Source organism: Oryza glaberrima, chromosome 2, assembly GCF_000147395.1.
Source record: "Oryza glaberrima chromosome 2, OglaRS2, whole genome shotgun sequence".
Lineage (NCBI taxonomy): Eukaryota > Viridiplantae > Streptophyta > Magnoliopsida > Poales > Poaceae > Oryza > Oryza glaberrima.
The window spans coordinates 4,098,719-4,123,176 of record NC_068327.1 but is presented as its reverse complement, the minus strand read 5'-3'; the positions used below and the strand labels follow the sequence as shown (position 1 = coordinate 4,123,176).

The 24,458-nt window shown below is 37.3% G+C and overlaps 3 protein-coding genes and 1 non-coding gene across 5 annotated transcripts; 2 read left to right on the top strand and 2 right to left on the bottom strand.

Annotated features, from left to right (window-relative positions):
• The first annotated feature begins 1,384 nt into the window (after positions 1–1,384).
• Positions 1,385–4,813, top strand: LOC127762879 (gamma-glutamyl peptidase 5-like). The gene is made up of 4 exons (XM_052287408.1): positions 1,385–1,821; positions 2,268–2,432; positions 3,181–3,348; positions 4,221–4,813. Exons 1-4 carry the CDS (start codon positions 1,471–1,473, stop codon positions 4,428–4,430), a joined length of 894 nt encoding a protein of 297 aa, XP_052143368.1. The 5' UTR covers positions 1,385–1,470; the 3' UTR covers positions 4,431–4,813.
• A 2,185-nt stretch (positions 4,814–6,998) lies between these two features.
• LOC127761262 (uncharacterized) lies at positions 6,999–10,755 on the bottom strand. The gene is made up of 8 exons (XM_052285532.1): positions 10,498–10,755; positions 10,274–10,401; positions 10,154–10,191; positions 9,575–9,685; positions 8,588–8,667; positions 7,987–8,023; positions 7,662–7,703; positions 6,999–7,378 (listed from the first exon to the last, which is right to left on the bottom strand). The coding sequence occupies exons 1-8, from the start codon at positions 10,684–10,686 to the stop codon at positions 7,317–7,319; spliced, it is 687 nt and encodes a 228-aa protein (XP_052141492.1). The 5' UTR covers positions 10,687–10,755; the 3' UTR covers positions 6,999–7,316.
• Positions 10,756–12,694: 1,939 nt separating this feature from the next.
• Positions 12,695–18,338, bottom strand: LOC127764276 (serine/threonine-protein kinase BLUS1-like). 2 transcript variants are annotated; one of them, XM_052289130.1, is made up of 16 exons: positions 17,912–18,338; positions 16,514–16,768; positions 16,281–16,408; positions 16,143–16,184; positions 15,966–16,047; positions 15,819–15,887; positions 15,572–15,742; positions 15,427–15,492; positions 15,077–15,145; positions 14,866–14,994; positions 14,723–14,781; positions 14,231–14,331; positions 13,926–14,017; positions 13,320–13,381; positions 13,163–13,206; positions 12,695–13,067 (listed from the first exon to the last, which is right to left on the bottom strand). In XM_052289130.1, exons 1-16 carry the CDS (start codon positions 18,137–18,139, stop codon positions 13,030–13,032), a joined length of 1,635 nt encoding a protein of 544 aa, XP_052145090.1. In that variant the 5' UTR covers positions 18,140–18,338; the 3' UTR covers positions 12,695–13,029. The 2 variants fall into 2 exon arrangements, 1 of the variants encoding a protein (XP_052145090.1); XR_008015840.1 differs by lacking the exons at positions 12,695–13,067; positions 13,163–13,206; positions 14,231–14,331 and having other exon boundaries at positions 13,322–13,381.
• Positions 18,339–22,802: 4,464 nt separating this feature from the next.
• Positions 22,803–22,875, top strand: TRNAE-CUC (transfer RNA glutamic acid (anticodon CUC)). The gene has a single exon. It is a non-coding gene; the product is annotated as a tRNA-Glu (tRNA).
• The last annotated feature ends 1,583 nt before the right edge of the window (positions 22,876–24,458 follow it).

Here is a 24,458-nt window from a genome sequence, read left to right as displayed (position 1 = left end):
AATTGGGAACTCATGAGAAATAACACAAAATAAGAATGTTTTTTTCAGCTTATATATGTTCTTATTTTCTAGCGAAGATCAGTACGTCTATTCCAAGTTCGTTTTAAAAGCTATAACTCACATCTCTCCAAAGACTAAGAGTATGACTTCTTTTTCATATTTAACATTCGTGCAACAACTACAACCGTACATCCATCTCATATTTCACCTGATCTCCTTAAATTATCATTTGCATATATATGTCATTATCATATTGCCTTCCATCCAGTGGGCATATCCCATGCCGGACCTCTTCATACACTGTACTGTATGCATATAGATCTATAATAGTCCCTTAACCTCCTATCACTTTAAATTAACCATGTACCATAGTATAATAATTACTCGACTCCTGTTGTTCTCATCAACCTATGTCAAGAAAAACCACTCACTACAAAACTTCAAATCTCAATTCAACTTAAGCCTCTGGGTGTGTCTGACTTAAATTAAACACTAAGGATGCATTATTTTCAACTCATGAACTTATTTTCTAGCAAAGATCAGTATGTATATTCCAAAAGCTATAAAAAAGGGTAAGATCATTTTAAAAGCTATATAAATCATATATCTCAAAAACTAAGAGTATGTGTCTTCTTTTTCATATTTAACATTCATGCAACAACTACAACCGTATTATCTCATATTTCACATGATCTCCTCAAAAATTGTTATTCACATATATGTCATTATCATGTTGCCTTCTATCCTATATATGGACACCTCTCCCAAGACGTACGTACTCTTCATATACTGTGTATATGCATATAAATCAATAATAATCACTGACTCCTGCTATTCTCGTCAACCTATGTTTACAAAGCTTGAAATCTCAATTCAATTTAAGCCTTCAGGTGTGCTAGACTTTGAACCCTAATGTTGTATTCTTTCAGCCTATATGAACTTATGGATTATTATTACTACAATTTCTCGGAAAAAAAAAGACTTTCTTATACAAACAATTAGTGTTACAATATTCAATCCATCAGCATTAGCAATTGCCTATAACATGTCCAGTCATCCGTAAAGAAAACAACATAAATAAAAAAAACTAAGACCCAGTTCAATCGAAATGCCAGCCAGCTCAACAACGAATAACAAATTATATAAGCCGAATCCACAGTTAATTCCACACATACATGCACGCGTCTATATATACACGCTTGTTCTTCTAACTAAAACTTTATCACGCGCATGCTGCAGAACAGTGTAACACGGATGGATCCCCATTTCGGCGGAGTTTAATAATGCGCGGCAACCCCATCACGTGTTCCACACACCCGACCGCGACGCGTCGCCGCCGAGCTCCTTATATACCATGCATTCTCGCCGGCAATTTCACACTACAGCTAGCTAGAGCTCGCCGCCGGCAACGTACTACACACAGCTTAGTCCTGCTACCTCGCCGGCGCAAACGCACTCGATCTCCTCGCGATGACGGTGGCGGCGGCGGCGGCGAGCGGCGGCGTAGGGGGGAGGAGGTACGCGCTGCTGCTGGCGCTGAACGACTCGGAGTACGCGAGGAAGGTGTACGGCGGATACGGCAACGTCTTCGTCTCGGCGCTCGGCGGCGGCGGAGGGGAGGAGGAGAGGTGGGACTGCTTCCGGGTGATCGACGGCGAGTTCCCGGCGGCGGAGGAGGTGGGGCGGTACGAGGGGTTCGTGGTGAGCGGCAGCCCGCACGACGCGTACGGCGACGAGCGGTGGATCCTCCGCCTCTGCTCCCTCCTCCGGGCGCTCCACGCCATGGGCAAGCGCATCCTCGGCATCTGCTTCGGCCACCAGGTTAATCTACCAACATATACTCCTCACATTCAAAAAAAAAAAACTTTTAGCCTTTAAATTTTGTTTTAAAATATAATAACTTATCAGCCTACATTTGTTTTCTTTAACCAATCGAAACTTTCCACCATTCAAAATTTATATTCGCCTTCTCTTCCCAACCAATTTTCACCAGCTGTTTTAATAACCGTGTTCAACTCTAAAACTTTTTGAGACGGAGGTAGTATCATTTTCATATATATCAATAAACTGTACACAAATTAGTGTGTTATAATTATTCCAATTTTCATATTCTTGGAGAATATATGAAAGACAGCGCAAGCAAACAACTTATGCAGATGTAGAAATGCTAATATTTTGGAATGAACTGGGCATTTGAAGGTTAATCTTCATGAAAATATTAATAAATATTGAGAATTAAGTTTTTTTTCTTGTGTGTGGTTAATTAGGTATTGTGTCGAGCATTGGGTGGTAGAATTGGCAAGGCACGAAGTGGATGGAACATTGGGGTGAAGAAGATGACCTTTGTGCGTGATTTTGAGGGGTCCAAGTTATTTGGGGATCTCAAGGAAATTCCCCAAAGTGCCTCCATCATCGAGGTTCACCAAGATGAGGTGAGAGCACACTTATCATATTTTTTTAAAGTTTCCATAGAACGAATATTGGAATAAATCTTAAAATGATATGAAAGTAATAGTTTTTTTTCTCCTACATGGCTGTTAGATATTTATTATATAAAAACAAAATTCTACTTCTCATCATCTACATTGATTTAGATCAACTACATTAATTGTTGTAGTCTAGACAATCTCCACTTTCTTCCCATATTATAATATGATAATTCTTGTAACCAGTAAGAGCGACTGTGATGGCCCTTTTACGCTATATTTTAATAATATAATAATTATTACACAGTTTGATAATATCATATCGTATATTTCGTGTTTGCATTATTCTATAGCCATTTGCACATGTTTTAAAACCTTAATTGCGGACACTTGGCTAGATTGGGCGGTGTTTGACTTAATTTTTGGAGTGCTGATTTGAGCACCACTCCTACCTCTCAACTTGACACTGAAAATATTCTCAAAAAAAAAAAAACCTTGACACTGAAAATGTGTACTTCTGGGTTAATGCATGGCATAGCACTGCATACTAATCATATGCGTACTATTATTATTTCTCCCTGTGATCACTTTCTCTTCCTGGCCAAGTAACAAAACAAGTGTCTAGTATTTTCAAAAGAAATATTTAGATATGCAATACCTAACAAAAGATATGTTTGTACCTTCATATATAATTAATCAATCGATTGACCTGAAAATGTAAGTTGATGTGTGCTTAATTACTTAATTGAATTAGGTTTTGGAGGTGCCTCCAATGGGCAAGGTGTTGGCCTACTCCGACAAGACGCCGGTGGAGATGTTCGCCGTCGGCGACAATGTGTTGGGCATCCAGGGCCACCCGGAGTACACCAGTGACATCCTCCTCAACCTCATCGACCGTCTTGTCAATAACAACACCATCACGGTAAGCAGCATCAGTACAAAATTAATCACCATCTCTAAACATTTGAGACCTTGATATGAAAAAAAATATGCGAAATTAAACGAGGCTCTAAACCAAAAAAGAATCATATAACCAAAACGTACTTTTAATTAAGGCCTCTTTATAGAGCACTGGTGTGCAACATATAACAACACATACATTACACCTAACGAGCATATAGCTTTTGGACCGACACGTACAACTCATGTACCAAAATCCCTATAGGGATATATATAGAATCTTGACATAACATTGTACTCCCTCTCTTTTATATTATAAGTCGTTTAATTTTTTTCTTAATCAAAGTTCTTTAAGTTTGACCAACTTTATAAAAAAAATAGTAATGTCTACGACACCAGACTAGTTTCATTAAATTTAACATTGAGTATATTTTGATATAATGTTTGTTTTGTAATGAAAAAAATATTATTATATTTAGCTATAAACTTGATCAAACTTAAAAGAGTGCTCATAGGGAAAGTGTGTATGTTTATAGGAGGGGTGAGCGTATGCGTTGTATTGTGTTTCACCAAAAATAAACTTAAAGATGTTTGATAAAGGAAAATGTTAAACGACTTATAGGGCCTGTTCACTTTGATGCCAAAAAACCTTACTAAATTTTGGCATTGCCAAAATGGTAACTTGCCAAAATTTTGGCAGGATTTCTTATATAATTACCAAAATTTGTGGTAGCAAACTAAATGTAGCCACTTTTTTTTAGTAACTTTACCAAAATTTGGTAAGGTTGAAAATGGCATCAAAGTGAACCGGCCTATAATATGAAATGGATGGAGTACCATATATACTATAGATATTTCCTTCTCTTTATATTAATTTGATTTTCTTGGTTGCAGAGTGGCATAGGCGAGGAGGCGCGGCGGACGGTAGAGGCCAGTGAGCCAGACCGTCGATTCTGGACGGGGTTGTGCAAGGACTTCCTTAAGAGACCGACCGCCGCCACCACCGTTGACATGCCTCCACGGGAGGTGGCGCCGGAGATGATGAGCTGCAGCCATATCATCGCCGGTGGCCACTTTGTCGCAACTACTCCGATCGGCTTGTAGCTAGCTGCAGCTAATTAATTTCGCTGGAAGGCTTATATATACGTATGACGTTGGCTAGTATAAATTTGAACTAGCCAACTTCATTTAAAAAAACTGGAGGGAGTAATTGTCACCTACTCCGTATGTTGTGTGTACTACTGCAGCTACCGTTTGCACCGTTGCTCGTGGCCATGCATACCCGTACAAGCTAGCTAGACAACCGGCAGCCATTTTTTATTGTCTTTTTTTCCTTCCCCTATATATATATATATATATATATGATGATGCATTTGTAAGATGTTTGTCTCTTGCCAACTAGCAAGAGATGCTAAAGGAGTTCAGATCTCACACAATATGATAATCATATGATAATCTGTATATGGTGGGTTTAATCAAGTGGAAACTTTTTTTAGAAACACAATACAAAGGTAGACGCTCACAGCACGCACACACTCATCCTTATGAACATACGCACGCAACTCCTATCTCTATGAGCATCTCTATAAGACTTGTCAGGTACATCTTGAGATTAATGAAGTTACCACGGACGGCTCACTGTCGACGAATACTCCGCTTACCATTGAAAGACTAATTAGCAGTAAATACGAGCACCCTATCAAATTTAGGACTTGAAAATGTGGCCACAAGAACAAATTTAGAACTTGAATGTGGGTAGGTTGGTTCCACCACAGCAAACCTAACTAGCTGAGCTAACTTAGGACTTAGGAGTGGAATCTATCCTAGAAGTACTTATTATGGGATAAACTAACCAATGACACTTCCCTGATATTATTAAAATCCTGCTGAAAACTCACTTGTACGTGCTTAATATTCGTGGACACTAAAATTTAAACCCCGCGGGTTGAAGTCGAGCACCATCAAATCACATGCTTCCCCATGTCTAAATCAAATTAGATGCACAAAAGCAGATATTTTTCTTAGCTTTGAATTATCAATTCTACAAACAAAGACACGAAATACAATTGTCAACAGCGACTGCAGCGAGGGGACACTGTACTTTATTCGTTATAGCTTTTGGCCAACACTATCAAACGTGTCACATTACAGATTACGACCCACTCTTTTGGAGTATTAGAGCTGACATGACATTATTTATTAGAGTGAATAATAGTATGCTTTACCCATACACATGCTCATATAAAATTGTTAAAAATTGCTAGTTGGTCAATTAAAGTTGGATGATTTTGGTTCAAGCTTCAAATGAAGTAATTAATTAATGTGTGGGTTAATTAATTAGGTCGATCCTAACTAACATCTTACTATTACTACTTTGATCGAGAATGAGTTAATTAGGGTAATACCGACATCTCTAGAATGAAATAAATCGAATGAGGTGGTGGCGTAACCGTAAGAATCACTATTATGCCGATAAATTAAACCCCAACAGGTCGATCCAAATCCATCTTTGTATGACTGTGACTATCATGATTAGACATTGCAGAATTAATTTTGCATTAATTAGTAGGGTGATACACGAGGAGATTTAAAGAAAAACATACTCCCTCCATTCCACATTATTAAAATATAGAACCAAATGAGACATTTTCTCGTACTATGAGAAATGTTCCATCCGACCTTAGATTTTTTATAGTTGGGATAGATAGAGTATGGTTTTGTTTAGTTCCTAAAAAAATTTACCTAAAAAGATCACATCGAATATTTGAACATATGTATCCATGTAACATTAAATATAGATAAAAAACTAATTATATAGTTTGTATGAAAAATCGCGAGACAAATCTTTTGAGCATAATTAGTTCATGATTAGCCATAAATGTTACAGTAACCCACATCTGCTAATAACAGATTAATTAGGCTTAATAAATTCATCTCACGGTTTCCAAGCGAATTATGAAATTAGTTTTTTTCATTCATGTCCAAAAACCCCTTCTGATATCCGGTCAAACATCCAATGTGACACCCAAAAATTTTCTTTTCCCCGAACTAAAACACACCCTATATAAGATTAAAGAAAAACATACGTAGGCCAATCTATTCATAAAAATAGGTTCAATTGTTAATGTACGTACGGTACCATCAGTTTCGTTTTCTCCCCACTTTACAAGATGAAATTTATGCCATTTTTTCTACTGCCAACAAAAATGAAACGGCTATGGATTTCAACAAAAAAACGACATGGCTATATATATCTTGAAATCTGGCGAAATTATTTCCATATGTTGATATAGAGAAAAGAGATGAAATCATTTCCAGCTTATTTGGTCCCAATCTTCATCGATGCGCTTGTCTTAGTGCATACTACCGAAATAATTGGAGAGAGAGACTGGCTCAGTTAGGCTTGATATATTAGCGACGTGTAAAATGAGGTAATACATACGGTAGAAACTTTCATAGGGAATACATTATTTAGCAGTTTGAAAAGTGTGCTAATGAAAAATAAGAAAGTTACCACTACCAAAATCACTTCCAAACAGAGCCTAAGACAAAAACATGAATTGACATGACAAAAGTATGCTGGCTAATGAAAGGTTTAACAGTATAAGGGGATATATTTAGTTAGCGACCACAGTTCGTCCTTATCTAAAACAACGATTCAAATAGCAACAATTGAGACGAGGAAACTCGATTGGCATAAAAACTGAATTAGTTGATTTTACATCACAACAACGAGGACGGCCAATAAGGCTTTCCTAGTGAATCAGCATCCCGGAGGCAGGCAGGTGAGCTACAAGAACCCAGCTTAAGCAAAAAAAAACAACTAGCCTCTGAAACCAGCTGATCTCAATTCTCAAGCTCTAAGCATCGGGTCCAAATGGCCCAGAGCTAACAAAGTCTTTAAGGGTGAAGTTTAACAGAAACCTTGAGGTTATCTTTGGAAAAGAAACACCAAAGGGGGCCTGTCAAATGTCATGTGATTGGTTAATTTCACTTTCTTCTTGATGCTACCTCTGCTGCCCATGCTTTTCCAACGTCTGTCTGAAATTTCCCTGCAAAGCAATTAACCAAAATAAATGTTAGGTCATTAGTCAAATGGTTGCTATAAAGATATGTTGGAAAATTAAGAACAAGTGCAAGGAGAAAAAAAACCCCAGAATAATATAGAAATTCATGAGAAAACAAAACTTATGTCAACAATAACCACTCTGGTGCAAGCATGTTGTGATGTATTGAACAGTTAAGGCCATTGCGCAGATTTCAATTGAGTATACCGAATGCTCATGCAAACAACAGAACATAATTTGATGGAGGGAAATCCCAAGAATATCTTACCTGCTGTTGACTGGAAAAACTCTTCTAGGTCCAGCCCTTGCTCTGCAAAATTTCAGATACATAAGCATTACTGATACTGTAAACTCCATTAATATAGTCAAGATGTTCTGAGTGCCTATCAATTTGTACACTATTTAGAGTTTGTCAGTGCTTTGTGAAACAATAATGCAAAAGATATTCCACATTTGATCTAACTTTCCTTGATCCTTGCATATCGACAAGAATAATTGACAAATGTATATCTGTATAGTTCATAGCTAATTCAAAAAGGAAAAGGATGATTCTGGATACATCAAAATATTAAACTAGCAAAATAAGAGCTTACCCTTTTCATACTCCAATGCTTGAAGAATCATCTCAACCTGAATAGAAAGAAGAAAAACAACTAATTATAAGTTAAGGAAAACAGTGATCCAAATCTCAAGTCTCTTGAGGGTTACTCAATTGTCTATAGTGCTCACCTAATGTTAACAATACTTTTTAACTATGGCACTTCTGACATCTAATAGCCTGGAACAAATGATGCCAATCATGCCAGTATTTTTATTTCCTTACATAACTTCTTATCTTCTAAATGATGAGTGCAGACATCATGCCTCATTAGACTAGCAGTTGATAGTGCAAGTGCAGGAGCATTGATATACTGATATACACTTATACAGGGGTTGGCGACCCCCGTGGGGGCACGTTAGGGACAGGGTACAAACTCCCACATCCATACTAATTACTTATTAGACAAAATCTCTAACACTTAGGACTTGTTCGGTTAATCATGTTGAGGAAGGGATTAATTCCACACCTCAATCCCCTCCAATCGTTGTTCGGTTAATCATGTTGAGGAAGGGATTAATTCCACACCTCAATCCCCTCCAATCGTTGTGGGTAGCAAGATAAATAATTACATAGCTGGACAAAAAAAACTGTACCTTGTCAAAATCTTTCACAACCTTTGCTTCCAAAGTGGCATTCTGCTCATATTCCATCCAAAGTTCACGGATTTCTTCAGCTGAATAAAATGACACAGAGAATAGGCATATGTTTACTGTATATCAAATATTGTAGGACAAAGAACAACACTGTTTGTATATTCTTCAGTCTGTCCTTTACACAACAGTATTTTATCTATCTTGCTTCCTGCAAGAAGAACAATTTCTCCAAATGGTAGTCTTTTTTTTTGTTTCAAAGTGCTTCCTAAAGGACTTTTACGTTATGTTCCAAAGTGTGAGAACACAACCTGTTTAGGGGATCTCTAGGTCCTGAACTATTTTCCTGATGTCAGCAATAAGTAATTCCTTGATGATATGATCTGGTTGTCAAGGGAACATCACTAGAAGGATGATGAGTATTAGTTCAAGGCTAACAATGGATTTCAGCTGGAACCAATATTTTTAGCATCTAAACAATATCGTAATTGTTCTCTCAGGTCTTCTCGTTGGACTTTCAAGCATAGTGGGGAATAAGGCATTAAGTTGAACAGTTGGATCATCTTGCTGGCATGCTAAGAATATTGTTTACGGTCACCAGGAAGTTTTCAGCAATTTACGCTAGCATCACAGTTACTTTAAATAAATACTCTCTCCATCCCATAATATAAGAAGTTTTAGAGTTGAATACGGTTATTAAGAAAGTAGGTAGAAGTGGATGGTGAAGGGTTGTGATTGGATGAGTAGTGGAGCCGGAGGTAGGTGGGAAAAGTGAATGATGGAGGGTTGTGATTGGTTGGGAAGAGAATGTTGGTGGGTAAGTTGTTAAATTTTGGGACAAATTCTGAGGGCTAAAAGTTGTTATATTTTGGGACGGAGGGAGTATATGGTAGTAAAAGATAAACAAATATTATTTTGACAGGATCGAAGCAGATTTAACTCCCATGGCAAAGAATGTTAATATGTTGCTTTTGCATGTAGGATAATTACCTCTCGGACCACCACCGAGCAAACTGCACATATGGTCCAATGCTTCTTGCTCTCTGCGGCTCTTTTCTTCCTTCGGCACGCCATCTGAAGGGGTGATATCACCAACAATAGCTGGAGAACAGGGAAAAAAGGTTTAAGTGAGACAAACAACCCAGCATCTTCGCATCACAGCCAATCATTATCAAAAGTTGCAAGAATAAAGAAAATAAATGCAAGTACTTTCATTCAAACTGCTTATAACATGGAAAATGTGCATGCAGCTACAAGAAAGTTTGTAAGGGATAAGTCATGGCCCATTACAAATGTAACTAGGAAAAGTTTACACCAAATCTATAGCATTTTGCATAAACTTTGATTACCATCTAATTATGCAAGCAATGCATCATCACTTTACCAAATTTGTGTAACATATAAAACACGCACATTATAACAATTCTGACAATTATAAGCACTTGAATGCTACAACATCCTACTCCACCAAATCAAATCCCCCGCTTCAACACAACCCACCCACGGCATGCACATGTCCAACACAATCACCGTACAGATCCAATTCAAGCAAACGAAAATGTTGGATACCTTCGGCTATGTCGTGCACTATCGCCATCTTGACACACCTGCAAAAAAAACAATGAAACTCGCTACCAAGACATGAATGACGCTAGGAGCCAAGAAGGAAATGGAATCCCCACGCTTGACCTGTCGCGGTTCACGCCGCTGGGCAGGTCGGCGGCGACGAGCGCCATGACGCCCATCCGGTACATGTGGTCGGCGACGGACTCCGGCCCCTGCACCCCGCGCCTCACCCACCCGGCCCTCTTCGTCGTCTGCACACACCAACGGCGTCACGGGCCAATCCCCACGGCGGCACAAACAGAGGAAGCATACAGAGCAGAGGTCGCGCGCGTCGGCGTCGGCGTCACCTTGAGGCGGTAGCAGAGCGTGAGGAAGTCGATGGCGGAGGCGGAGGCCGGAGCAGAGGGAGAGGGGGAAGGGGACGACGACGACATGGAGGCGGCGAGGCGGAGCGGGAGGGGGCGGTGGTGGAGGAGGGGGGATTTGGTGGCGGCGGCGAGGAGGGAGGAGAGGGGAAGGGCTCGGCTCCCACCCATCGCTGGGGTTATTAGAAGGAGGAGGAGCGTGAGGTGGGAGGCGTCCGGGAATGGCGGAGTGGTGGTGGGGGTGGCCGCGCCGAGAGGTCCGGATGGATTCACGCCGTCTTTTATTTTTTGTTGGGCCGGACCACGGCGGGGAGCCCATGTCCCGGCGAGGTATGGGCCGGTGGCGTGGCGAAGCTGATGATGGGCCTGGAGATTGACCAGGCCTGAATCTCTAGGTTGGGTTACTAGTACCGTGTGTATAGGAAAAAGTTCACTTGGGGTCCCTCATGTTGTCTCTGGACTGGAATATCAGATACAGCGTATTCCTAATCTTTGTGAAACCGGGTCGTATTGGGTCCCAACTTTGGACTCTCAAGGCATTATTGCTCTTGGTGTTGACTGACGTGACGACTGAGATAGCGTGGGAATCATGCGGGCCCCATGTATTAGCACATCTACCTCTATACACCTCTCTTCTTCCTCCTTATCATCCTCCCCAAACGTTGTCCTTGCCTTCTTCCCGTGATGGTAAAGAAGGCGCGTGCACGGGACTCTCGCCAGGCAGGGTGGTGATGGCGGCGAGAGGTCCAGATGGATTAACACCATCTTTTTGTTGGGCCGGAGCACGGCAGGGAGCCCATGTATAGTGAGGTATGGGCCGGTGACGTGGTGCAGCTGATGGGCCCGGAGATTGAGGCGGCCTCGGCTCGGTCACGTGAATCGCTCGGTTGGGTGCTATCTTGGTGAAAATCTTAGAGCAAGTTAAAAGTAGAAACCAGCTATCAGCTATAAACCCATATAAAACTGACGTATATAATAGATTAGTTATAAAGTTGTCTCTAATTTTCTTCTCCTCTCTTTTTCTCTCACCTATACATTTAGCATATTTATTTCGCAGTATGTGAAGAGTTAGCTTTCGAATGAGAGCCAACATTCTTTATTTTTCTAGTTCTCTCACCTTCACATGAGTTTACAATTGGTTTATAGCCTTTTACTAAACTTGCTATTATGAATCATTTTAAGGCCCATTGTTTTCAGATTAAGGTGTAGATTTTACCTCGATTTTCGTTAGCACGTTTTTCCAACTACAAACAGTACATTTTTAAAAGCCTTTCTTTATGTAAGTTGCTTTAAAATATCAAATAAAATTATTCTTCCAGTCTTTAGTAATTAAAACTTAATTTAACATACACTAATGGTTTTCCCATTTTGTATACGCTAACTTCAACTTCATAGAAGAAAAGAACATTAGAGTTCAAAATATAAGTATTATATTACTCCCTATGATATTGATTAGTTAAAAATGAACTAACCAACATCGTACATTTTGGGATGGACATAGTATTAAATTGTAATGAATTGCGCCCCAATAAAACCCAAACCCTAAGCATCAAGAAAAATTAAAGGAGAGATAAAAGACCAAAATATCCTTGATTAATAAGAAGGGTAATTTTACCATCCTTTATAAAGTACCTAGAGGTACCATATTTTATAATGTAAAAATTTGGTACCTCTAGGTACTAAGTATCTCAAGGTACCAAAAAATTTTAGTGTAAAATTTAGGTACCTTAAGGTATTTTCTCAATGACTATAAAATTCATGTAATAAGAAAGTTGTATTGGTTGTAGGGTGGGTAAGGGGTATTGAAGAAATAAAATATCTCAATTTATGGATCGATGGTAGACAAGAAGATAGGCCTTGGTTTATTTTGCGACAAAATTCAAACACTAGAAGTTGGTCTATTTTAGGACGAAGGGAATATGTTGCAACTTGCATTGCATGCATTGTCTAGTGCTAGCTTGTAAGGAACTAGGTGGGAGAACAAGGAGTATATTTAGGGAAAAAAGATATTGCCGTGGAAAATACTGAGCGAGATTTTTTTAAAAAAACAAATATTTTTTGATAATTGAACTATATTCAAGATGGAACAAGCTTATGAGATGTTGTTCAAGAAAATTCAAACCCTATCCACAAGTAAGATGCATGTGTCTTCGGTGACATATCGTATATCGTAGGGAAACATGCACATAAATAATAACAAGCAAATAAGTTAGCCTTCCACGTCAACATGTGCTCTATTTTAGCCATGTGCTTGACCAATGATCATAAACATCAAATTTGCACTCCTAGATCCTTTTCTTCTAGATAATAATATGTCTAATTTAGACACAATAAAATAGAAGGTGAGCTAAGATTATAACTAAGACATAATGTCATAATGTTTTCTAAAACTATACACTCTCTTATGACAGCTAGAGCATTTGACATTGCTCAATGTTATGCCAAGAACCACCTAATAAGATAGAAATTGTCTTGTACTTTTTCCAGACTAACTTGGGTTGTACTTGGACTTTGCTACTGTAGCTGTGGGCATGACATTGCTCCTTTTATCTCTGCAAAGAGCATGTGGAACAAAATATAAACTGTGAATCTAAAGTAAACCTCTTAATCTCTGGGAAGTATAATTTTAGGACAAAAATACAATTACCCTTTTCTCTAAGCCTCTGAACCTCCTCTTGGCTATCATGGAGCCTACAAAGATATATGGTTACAAAATATGATGTTATAAACAAATAAATTACTTTCACTTTAAACTAGAGAATTATATGTTAAGATAGTGAAAGTTGTTTCAAATAGAGGCGTACATTCGCTCCAAACTAGCAATCCGTTCTAATAATTCCTTTTCTCGTGGTGTAGCCACTTCCAACTGCCACAAAGAAGATTTCAAATGGTTACTTTTAAAATGTTCCTATCAATGTTTAACAATAGCATTTATACGTTAACTAGTTCATAAGCCTATTGGATTGCAATTTGTTAACAACTAAAACTAGATATGTTGAAGCTACAAATTAAGAAACATACATAATATAGATAATCATATGACCAAGATAAACTAAATTGAAGATTATGGCATTACATAACTTAGGGTGCATGCAAAATGACTTTATACCCTATATATGAAATGATATATATCAAATATGATGTTCGTCTGATAGTTCTTTTTTTTTTACTCGGCGAATATACTCTACCAAAACATGTAAATTGCAAGAGAAGGACAAATGAATTGAACAAAAATAAGCACATAAACTAGTAATTATGATATAAACTAATTCAAAATGAGTACCATGTCACATATAACTTGTTTTACCCCTACTTATAGTTAGAGAAAATATCATGCAATAAACAAGTCAAAAGTAATGCTTTAAAAACTTGATCACATATAGAAAATTTCCGTATAATAAAAGACTTACCTTCTCAACCTCAGCACCTTCTACCGTCACTTTAAAACGGCCTTTCTGAATGGCCGATTTAAGATATTCATCAAAGTCCTTGCAATTTGATACTGCAAAAAAAAATCATTCTTACCTTGCTCTAATGTGTGTAAACCACTCCAAAATTTATACTATATTCAAAATGCAAAGTTTTAAAATGTGTGAAACAATAATAAGCATAAGAAAATATGAACAATACTAATTACCCAATACTTAATTTAAAACTATTATAATGCATTTAACCGCCACTTTTTTAGTTGGGATAAGGAAATGTACAAACATGCCTGCTCTTGTGATTTGCTTAGTAGGTGATTTGGGTCGATGTTGAAATGACTCATGGCGCACGAGGCCATTAGGGCTTCCTTTATTCTCAAGTTGTTTCACACTGACATAAACAACTAAGTTAGATATGATGTATTAAACTTTTTATGCTTGTGATTACATCAGAATCTCATGGAATCATTCCTAAATAAATCATGTCCAACCAAAATGATAGAGCTTGTATGTAATATAAGTAGAGGGCAATGATATAATAAAACACAATAATGGTCAAATAACCACACAATGCATTGTAAACATCTTATGAGAGTTGTTACATCAATAACATACTTGGCTCAAAAAAAAAGATTGTGGCATTAACATTGAGCATTTATTGTTAAAGAATACATATTTGGAACACCTATTATTGTGAAATGATTTGCATAATTATTTTAATGAAAATTATTATTGTATTAAAAAAATGAAACATTGTGCAAGGAATGAAGTCGATGATGAACCTTTGAAGTATGGGCGTCGTATCTATTTTCTCATTTCTTGTGATTTCATTGCTTTCCTTCTGAAAATGTGACTTTTATTAGATATATGTATATATTAACATAGTCACTAAAATAAAAATAAAAAATCTCAAAAATAAAATTACCTTCTCATTTTCATTTTTAGAGTAATCTCGTGATTGAACGTCATGTATGGGAGCACTTTCACAAATAGTATCAAGTTCAAAAAGAAAACGCAAATACTCATCTTCGCCGCCATCATTCTCATCTGGGTACTAAACATTGTTCAAAAAAAACTTTATATAGTTAATAGTTAAAAGGTTGTTACAACCTTTGCAAAAAAAAGTATACTCGTACCAGTGCAGCTTGTGCCTTTAGTTCTTCTATATCAAAGTTCCACTCACTAACTCCTCTCATATACTCATCCTGTACATAAAAAAATGTTCAAAGATTGTTACAATAGTATCGATTTCTAGATAATGACGGTTACCATAAATTAAAATTATATAACAGCCTGATCTCACATAATCTTAGTTAATGTTAGCACCAATTTAGATGCATTCATTAGTTCTAATAGCAATAATACAATTTATAGGTGTGAACAAGTAATAATTGCACTAGCAAATGAAAATTAGAGAAAATGCATTTGTCATAACAATGTTGTTAGTGTAACAAAAATTGCAAAGTATATTTTTAGTACTATAAACCTGTGATGCCTTCTCTTTGCATTTATCAAGAGGTTTTTTCTCAGCTTGCAGCTTTGCTTCATTCTCCTACAGAAAATAACTTATAGAATTTAATATTATGAAGGGATGAATATTTGACTATGATAGGACGATGTAGGGATCATACCTGTATACTTTGCATCCGATCACCCAACGATGGCAACTTATTTAGCACGGATTTCAAAACATTGTCTTCAAACTTTACCTTTTTGAAAAATGGGAGTTCCAATAAATGTTGTGCGGTCGGCCTTTTTGATGGATCTTTCATTAGACAAGTGGCAATCATTTGCTTAAAGGACTGCAAAACAAATGTACAATTAAGGTAGTATAGTTAAAAATACACATATTGAGCCACCATATAAAGATTTATGAACCTTTGAAAACTTCTTATCCTTTGTATTGTGAAGTGATGGAGGAGCATGTTGTAATGTCAAGAGAAAGACCTATACAATATTTGATAAAAGGTATTAAGTTATCATGACGCTATGAAAAAAAATAAAAAATTTAGACTAAACAAATACCTTCGCTGGAGGTTGAGTAGAAAAAGGTGCATGACCATGAGCCAATTCAAGTGCTGTTATCCCAAAAGACCATATGTCTGCCCTACAGTTGACTTTTGTTTTATTGAAAAATATAAAAATAAAAACACTCATTCTTAACTGAAAGATGATAAGCCAATAATCAAAATTGGTAAGTACTTGGCATCATATTCCTTTTGCTCCATGACTTCAGGTGCCATCCTAAAGGAAAAAACAAAATAAATAGTATATTAGCATTAAATTGACTTGGGTAGTTTAAAATTCACAAATAGTTGTTTTCTGTTCTTTAGAAATTACCAGCAAGGAGTCCCCACAAGAGTCTTTCTTTTACCATGTCTATTAATCATTGGGTCATAAAGACTAGCCGAGGCCCCAAAATCAGCAAGTTTCACTCCTTTGTGTTGATCAAGGAGTATGTTGCCAGCCTAAGATCACGTATGAAGTATATGGTGTATTACCGTAATACATGTTAGCCATATAAATTATGAATTAATTCATATTTATTAACTTTGCATGAGAAAGATTCATACCTTCACATCCCGATGTACAAGTGCATAGCGATGAAGGTAAGCTAAGCCTTCTAATGTTTCGCGTAGGACAAATGCTATAAATTTTTCGTCAAACCCTTTTGGATATGAAGATTTCATCAAGTGAAAGCATGACCCACCAGCCATATAGGGCATAATAATCCATAAAGTTTCACCTTCTGTAAATGAACAATATGCACCAAGGAGATTGTCATGGTCAATAGTACTCATCATTTTAACTTCCTCAGAGGCATGATTCTGCAGAAAGTAAAGAAATATAGGTGTCTCTCAATACAACTGACGAGTAATATGTTCATAATTTCATTCTTGCACACTATGCATCTAGAGGTATGCACAACCATGTTATTAATAAGACTACAATTATCTACAAATCAACACTCGCATCTACTGTTTCGTTGTGAAGTCATCTCCAATGCAATACTATAAATTTAATTAGTTATTATGTCTAAATCCCAAACACATAGCAGATTTAACTTAGTAAGAAGAAGTAAGTTAAGGCCAGGGTGACGGTCACCCAAAGACATATATTAAATTCATTATGCGAAACAAAGAGTTGATTACGTTGCTTATTTAGATACAATGTAGAGATATTTGTGTTGGGAAAATGCCTCATGTGCATTGCTTAGCTTGCTATCATGAATGCTAGCACCATCGCTTTTCCAGGGACAGAGGGAGAGAGGGGCTAATGCTCACAGTATGCATGTCGTACGCAATTTTGTTATGTATGTATAGGTTCTAGTCCACTTTTCGAAATAGTTGCTCTTTTTAACCCGAAGACTTCAAGACCTCTTAATAAGTAAAACTTATACTTAAGTCTTCTTAGTTGTTTATGTACCAAGTTTATTTGATATTCAGTAATGCACGCAGTATGCATGATATACACAATTTTGTTACGTAGATATTATATTCCATTGTTAGAAATAGTTATTCTTTTCGACTCGAAGACTTAAGTATTAGTTAAGTAAATAAACTTATACTTAAGCCTACCTTCAGATTCATTGTCTAATTTGTGTATCAAGTTCATTTGATATTCAGTAATGCTTATAGTATGCATATAGTATACAATTTTGTTTTATATGTCTTCTATTCTACCGTTGGAAATACTAATTATGTTTTTGACCTAAAGACTTAACTGATCATTTTGGAAAACATGCATAAACTTAGAACCTTCAGGGCCGTGATAATTCCTACGAAAAAAATTATAATCCGCTAAAATTTATGAAATCATCATGCAACTAGATTACTAGAAATTACTGATGAACTTAAGTTTGCACGAGTTTGGATGCTGCATGCACCAATGACACGACACAGTTGACTCGCATAAGCAAGTACGCATGATCCAGAGACGAAGAAGAAGAAGAAATGGACGTACGCACGTACCACATCGTCTTCAGAGCGCTGCGACATGTTCATAATCTTGACGGCGACGACCTCGCCGCCGAGGGGGAGGCACCGGGCCCGGCGAACGACGGCGGTGGCGCCATCCCCGACTGGCTCGAGCAGCTCGTAGTCCTTGGCCCGGCTGGGGAAGGGGAATTGGTCCCTCTTCCTCGCCACCGCCTGTGGCCCCGACGACGACGACCCTCCCCGCCTCTTCCCCTTCTCCATGGAGATCGATCGATCGATTGAGCCCCCCACCACGACACACAACAAATTACCCTAGCTATGCGTCTCGATCGGCCATGGACGATAGACCTCGTAGTCTCTCGATCCCGATCTCTCTCTCGAGAGGCCAAGCTGCGGAGATCGATTTAAATCGATGGATGGATCGATCCCAAGAAGGGGGATTTTCCCGAAAATGCTTACCATCGGCCGTCCGGCCAGAAATAAAAAATCGGACATCTCAATCTAAAATAACAATAGTGTAGGTGCATGGTGAAACGGTTGGTTAGGTGTACGACAAACCAACGGAGCATGCATTCAAACATGTTTTAAAATTTAAATGATTTTTCTCTTAAACTATTTATCTAAATTTCAAACTAATTATATCATTGGATTCGTTACAATTAAATCTTTATAACAAGATATCACATGACTATATTCCGACGACTTTTAAATTTACTTTTCAAATGTTGCACACATTGTTACTGAAATGTTCCAACAAGCATTGTTGATGTTTCACTAATTCATTAGCAATGTTTCATGCTATCTCTTTTTATATGTTTCAGCAAATACATTTATTATGTTTAAACAATAATTATAATACGATGTTTCAATCTAAATATAAAAAATGTTTCACTAGTCGGGACTTAATGTTTCATGTAATAATGATTATTGTTGCCGTCAATACTTTTTATATGTTGTACCTCTTTGGAACAATTTGTGAAGTGGGTTGAAACATCTCCACAAGTGATGAAAGAATTATTTTTAAATAGTTCAACATAAGTTTGTTTTCTTCTAGAACGCATATATATTTTTATCAAAATATATTCATGTGAGATCTTGTTATAAATTATAGATTGGATATATATTTTAGAATAAAATTTTGTTTAAAGTTTGATTAAGAGAGAGAGAAAGTAATGGTGCCTCAGGCCACCTTGGCAACTGTTAACAGTGAAATTTGGTAATCGGCAAAGACGTCATCGGTTTAGAATCATTATCGGCTGCAGCATCCCGGAATCAACCGATGGGAGTTATCAAGTCGCCAATAGTCGGATTCCTGCTATATTCGGTTAAGGAAATCAATCTACTAAAGGAAGCTTATCAATAAGTGACCGAGTTTAAAGAGGATGTGGCATGGCAATTTATCTATTAATTAGGAATAGTTTGTTAGTTTCCTTTTATCTTTAGGAAAGTGTGTTTAGTGTCCAATAAGGACTTTATGTTTTCCTTTTATCTTTAGGTTAGTTTCTTTCTTGTCCGACAAGGACTTGTATCAACCCATGGGTATAAATATGTACACCCGGGGTCTATGTAATCTATTTTCACAATCAATACAATTCGGCGCATCACAACCCTTTTTACTTCTACTTTTGTTTTTACGTTCCGTCGGAACTTGGCACCCGACGTGGGGCTGCATCATCTTCGATCTCCGGCGAAGGGATAAGTCCAATGTTCCACCAGTCCAGGCAATTGTATCGTTTACGTCGGCGTCGTTCAAGGCTGCATCAGTACATTCGACCTCTTGGATTACTCTGGTTTGGATTACTCTGCATCAAAATATAATCATGCGATATTTTGTTGTAAAGATTTAATTACAACGAATACAATGGTGTGATCGGATCATAGATTGAATAAGTAATTTAAAAGAAAAATCACTTTGAAGCTTGCTAAAATACATGCATGTATGCATGCATAAGGTGGAGAGAGAGTAGTAGCAGGTAGATTCAGGAATTTTCTGAAACACACCGAAGACACATATTGAAACATATCACTATCACGTATGAAACATTTTGTTCTAATGGTTTGAAACACATGTTTTTCTTTTGACATAATATAATCATGTGATATCTTATTGTAAAGATTTAATTACAACGAATACAACGATGCGATCGGATCGTAGATCAGATAAGTAATTTAGGAGAAAAAAATATTTAAAGAGAGGAGGAAAGAATGAAAAGAAACATCTTCTATGCACATACGTTACAGTGACATGGTTCGTTCTCACATGCGCTCGTTTAAACGTCCGATTTTTGGTGTGATGCCGGACGTCCAAGCCGTAGCACTCTCCGGATTTTCCTTTTCGCATGGCTCGGTGCTCGCATGGATTCCTTTCTCAATCTTTCTCGTGGGTGCGCGCGGGCGATCGGGAAAGGAAGGGGAGGATAGATGGCCGGGAAAAGGAAGGAAGGAGGAGGAGAACGAGACGAGGCGTCGCCGACGCCCGTGCGCGTCAAGTGCGAGAGATATTTATATCGGATCGGAGACGGTGAGATCCGCGCGCGCTGGTGCACGGGATTAACGCTGTGTTTGTTCGGAGAGAGCTACAAATCGGATATCCGAATCATCCGATGTTGTAAAAAAGATCGGACGGACAAATGTTTCAGTTGACCGTTGGTGCAACATTAAGTTATACATGGTGAAACAGAAAAATCAGCCTCTGAAATATATAAAAATTTTGTGAAACACAATAAAAACACATGGTGGAACATATTTATATCATGTATGAAACATTAAGTTTTTATGGTTTGAAACATATGTTTTTCTTTCATCAGAATATAATCATATGTGATATCTTGTTGTAAAGATTTAATTATAGCGAATTCAACGTTGTGATTGAATCGCTCATAGGTTAAGTAGTTTGGAAGAAAAAAGATTTTTTAAAATCACTAAATAGTTGCATGCATGCATGGTGTGGGGAGAAAGACAATAAAATGTATGAGAGAGAGAGTGTGTGTGAGGCATATGCGTCTCATACTTTTTCAGCGTGAAGCATTGTACGTGGTGAAACAAAAAAATCAGTTACTGAAATATTTAACTTTTCTTTGAAACATAATGAAAACTCACAATGAAACATATTGCTACCGTGTCTGAAACATTAAACTTAACGGATTGAAACATAAGTTTTTCTTTCATCGGAATATAATGATGTGATATCTTGTTATAAAGATTTAATTATAATAAATATAATGGTATGATCATATCATATATTAGATAAGTAGATCAGAAGTAAAATTATTTTAAATATCATTATAACATGTATGGATGTGTGGAGTGGATAGGGAAGTAGTAGTTTGCCTGTCCGATTTTTGTTTGTAGCGTCAGACGTCTGATAGGAAGCATTTCCGTGTTTGTTCCTGCTACTCCCTCCGTTTTTTAATAGATAGCGCCGTTGACTTTTGAACATATGTTTGACCATTCATCTTATTCAAAAATATTTATGTAAATGTATAGATATATATCATGCTTAAAGTACTTTGAGTGATAAAACAACTCATAACAAAATAAATTATAATTACGCAATTTTTTTAATAAGACGAATGATCAAATGTGTGATAAAAAGTCAACGGCGTCATCTATTAAAAAACAGAGGTAGTACTTTTCAACAAGAACAGTGCGCACGGAAAATGGAGCGGTCCATTTAGTAGTTTATATAACCGATCTGTCACTTGAACCCTAGCGTGCAATACATAGTCACGTTACGTAGTGCTCTGGTAACGGTAACTTAACCGCATAATAGCTAATATTTACGACTAGTATATAGTGATTAAAAAAATCTAATTCAACTTTTAGTTACATAGAATTTTAAAAGAATCGCACCCTGCCTTGTCAGACAATTGAACCATTTTATTATATGACACATGATCACTACGCACACGCAACACACCACACTCATACATCCTTGATTTGCATTCCCTAAGACGCGCTCAAAGCATAGGCCGGATACACCTTGTACTCTCAAAAATTTCTTAAACACATTTGGATTTGTTAGATATTATGTGTGTATATGATTTAATTTGTCGAGTTATAATAACTATAGTTGATTCTAAAATGTAACCAAACCAAACAACTATATTTTATTATAAGTATTTCCTTATTATTTTATAACTTTTACATAGTTTCTCCTCTTTGGTAGAAAAGCTTTAATTAAGCTTTTTCATATGTTGATGTTTCCCTTCAAGTTTGTACATCTGTCTTTATCACTGGCTCAAAGAGATAGAAATCCAGCATATCCGTGATTTTGCTAAAGTCGCATTGAAAGCTTTCACTTGCATTTACGTAATAAATCCATAATTTGAATTCTGATGGATGAGGTCATGCATTAACAACTCCATCACTACATTTGGTGCTTTCCCGCACCGTCGAACCAATCATGACCGTTGATTTCTGATCGGACGGTCACAATGGCATGATGGAAGGCCGATCTATCAGATGGAGGGTAAGAAATCAGCAAATGTTTGCATGAAAACGAAATACTCCATTTAAAAGAAGATGTACCTGCGGCTGCACTGTGCGGAAAAGTGCGTGGACGGTGGATGGATGGCATGAATGAGCTCGAGCTGTCAACGGAAAGGAGACGTACGCTTTTCCAGCTTTCCAATGGCGAAGGAAAAGGGGTTATTCACGGGCAAACTTGGAAAAAAAGATCGCCACTTATATACTCTCCGTGACTGTACTTGGAAAAAATCTTTGGCCTATGTAGGATACGATTCTAAACAATACAATTGTAAAACATATAATCCGTGACATGGAAAAAAAAGAAACATTGACACTGGATAGTTGTACTCCATTAACATGTAATCGGTTGTAGTCTAGCTGGTTAGGATACATTGGATAGTTAATGTGATTCTTTACAAAGATCAATGGATAATTGTACAGCATCAGCTTGTAATCCGTTGTAGTCTAGCTGGTTAGGATACTCGGCTCTCACCCGAGAGACCCGGGTTCGAGTCCCGGCAACGGAATTTTTTTTCTCCCCATTGTCTCACTTTTTTTTTTTTTTTAGTTTTTTCCATTGGCTCTCACGGCCTTTGGGCTAGAATAAGCTAGTATACTTTTTCAATTTTTTTTGTATTGGCTGTCACGGCCTTGTTCTAGAATATTCTACAGGACGGGCCTGGGAATGGGAGTGGTCCAACCACCAAATTGGGCTCACAATGCAAGAAGACACGCCACTACCTCCAACACAGGCCGGGCCCACCAAACAGGGGCCGGAGAGGCAAAATCCCTCTGCATCTGCATGTCCTCACGCAAACCAGCACTGCAAATCATCGCAATCGCAACCAATAATTAACTCCACTGCAAATCATCGCAACCAACAATTACTGTAGCTTTGCTTTTTTTCCAGTGATTAAGTGATTAATTGCCCTAGCAAAGTACGCCTTTTTGCAGTGATTAAATGGTTAAAATTGCCGTAGCCACAAGCTGCTAGCAAGTACTACGCCGTACGTGCTTGCGATCACTGTTCGATCTCCCGTGAGTGTTCTCCTCCGTGGGTACCTTAATTAATTACTCCATCTGTACGGCTGTAAGCACGTCCGTAAGAGCAAGTTTAATATAGTCAACTACTAGCTCTAATTTATCTATAGTCAATCTAATAGCTCATTCATACAATAATTATATACCACGCTATTAATACGTAGTCCCACCTATCATACACACACTGCATCTTGGAGTCCGTGCTACAACTGGCTACAAATCTGTAGCCCGCTGTCCTTCTAATTATTTATCTTCTTAAAATATGTTTGCAGCTGGCTTATAGCCTGCTATTGTACCTGCTCTAATTGGGCGCGTATATGCACACAAAGGCACCGCACGGAGCTAGAGGAACGAACTACCATTGCGATATGGGTTAGTTTTTTATCCATGCCGTTTTAATTTGTCGATGATACTACTGTTCACGATATCAGTAAAATATTATTAAAATTTTACAAAACTAGAATCGTGTTATCATTGTCACATTTTGTATTTTCTTCATTCTCTTCTTTTCTTCTCAATGGCACGGTTTTAATTTTGTAAAAGTTTCAACGACATCCAACTGTGATACGCAGATTAATAATAGTATTTTTTTTTTCAAACTGGTAAAGTTGAAATCATGGTCTCGTGGATCAAATTAAACCTTGCGTTATAGGTAACTACACTTGTATATGTAAATTAATGTTCGTCTTGTTCGGGCATCATGTAGGCCCTGTTTGAGGATGTTTCGGTGGCTGTAACATCTTCCATAGTAATGTATTCAGAAGTTTTCTAAAACAGTTCAGATAATTTTAGAAAATAAATTAGTAGCAAGAACCTGATAAAAACTCAGGACTTGTTCAGTTTATTACCATTTTCAACTTTACTAAGTTTTAGTAAAGTTAAAAAAAAAGTGTCTACATTTAGTTTATTGTCAAATACATATAAAATCTTGCCAAAATTTAGTAACCTTATCAAAATTTTAACAACCTTACTAAAATTTGTCAATACCAAAACTTGGTAAGATTGAAAATAATAGCAAAGTGAACAAACCCTCCGTTTTTCAAAATTTTATCCGCTGCTTCTCAGCATA

What these genes read in the sequence shown, in the direction of transcription:
- LOC127761262 (XM_052285532.1), bottom strand. Translation starts at nt 10,686, where the DNA reads ATGGGTGGGAGCCGAGCCCTTCCCCTCTCCTCCCTCCTCGCCGCCGCC. An exon ending in CGCTCTGCTACCGCCTCAAG is followed by an intron (nt 10,402 to 10,497) that starts GTGACGCCGACG and finishes TGGTGTGTGCAG; the next exon opens with ACGACGAAGAGGGCCGGGTG. An exon ending in AGTGCACGACATAGCCGAAG is followed by an intron (nt 9,686 to 10,153) that starts GTATCCAACATT and finishes CCTGTTCTCCAG; the next exon opens with CTATTGTTGGTGATATCACC.
- LOC127764276 (XM_052289130.1), bottom strand. Translation starts at nt 18,139, where the DNA reads ATGGAGAAGGGGAAGAGGCGGGGAGGGTCGTCGTCGTCGGGGCCACAG. An exon ending in CAAAAGGAATATGATGCCAA is followed by an intron (nt 16,048 to 16,142) that starts GTACTTACCAAT and finishes AGTCAACTGTAG; the next exon opens with GGCAGACATATGGTCTTTTG. An exon ending in CTAAAAATGAAAATGAGAAG is followed by an intron (nt 14,782 to 14,865) that starts GTAATTTTATTT and finishes TCACATTTTCAG; the next exon opens with AAGGAAAGCAATGAAATCAC.
- LOC127762879 (XM_052287408.1), top strand. Translation starts at nt 1,471, where the DNA reads ATGACGGTGGCGGCGGCGGCGGCGAGCGGCGGCGTAGGGGGGAGGAGG. An exon ending in GCATCTGCTTCGGCCACCAG is followed by an intron (nt 1,822 to 2,267) that starts GTTAATCTACCA and finishes GTGGTTAATTAG; the next exon opens with GTATTGTGTCGAGCATTGGG. An exon ending in TCGAGGTTCACCAAGATGAG is followed by an intron (nt 2,433 to 3,180) that starts GTGAGAGCACAC and finishes TAATTGAATTAG; the next exon opens with GTTTTGGAGGTGCCTCCAAT.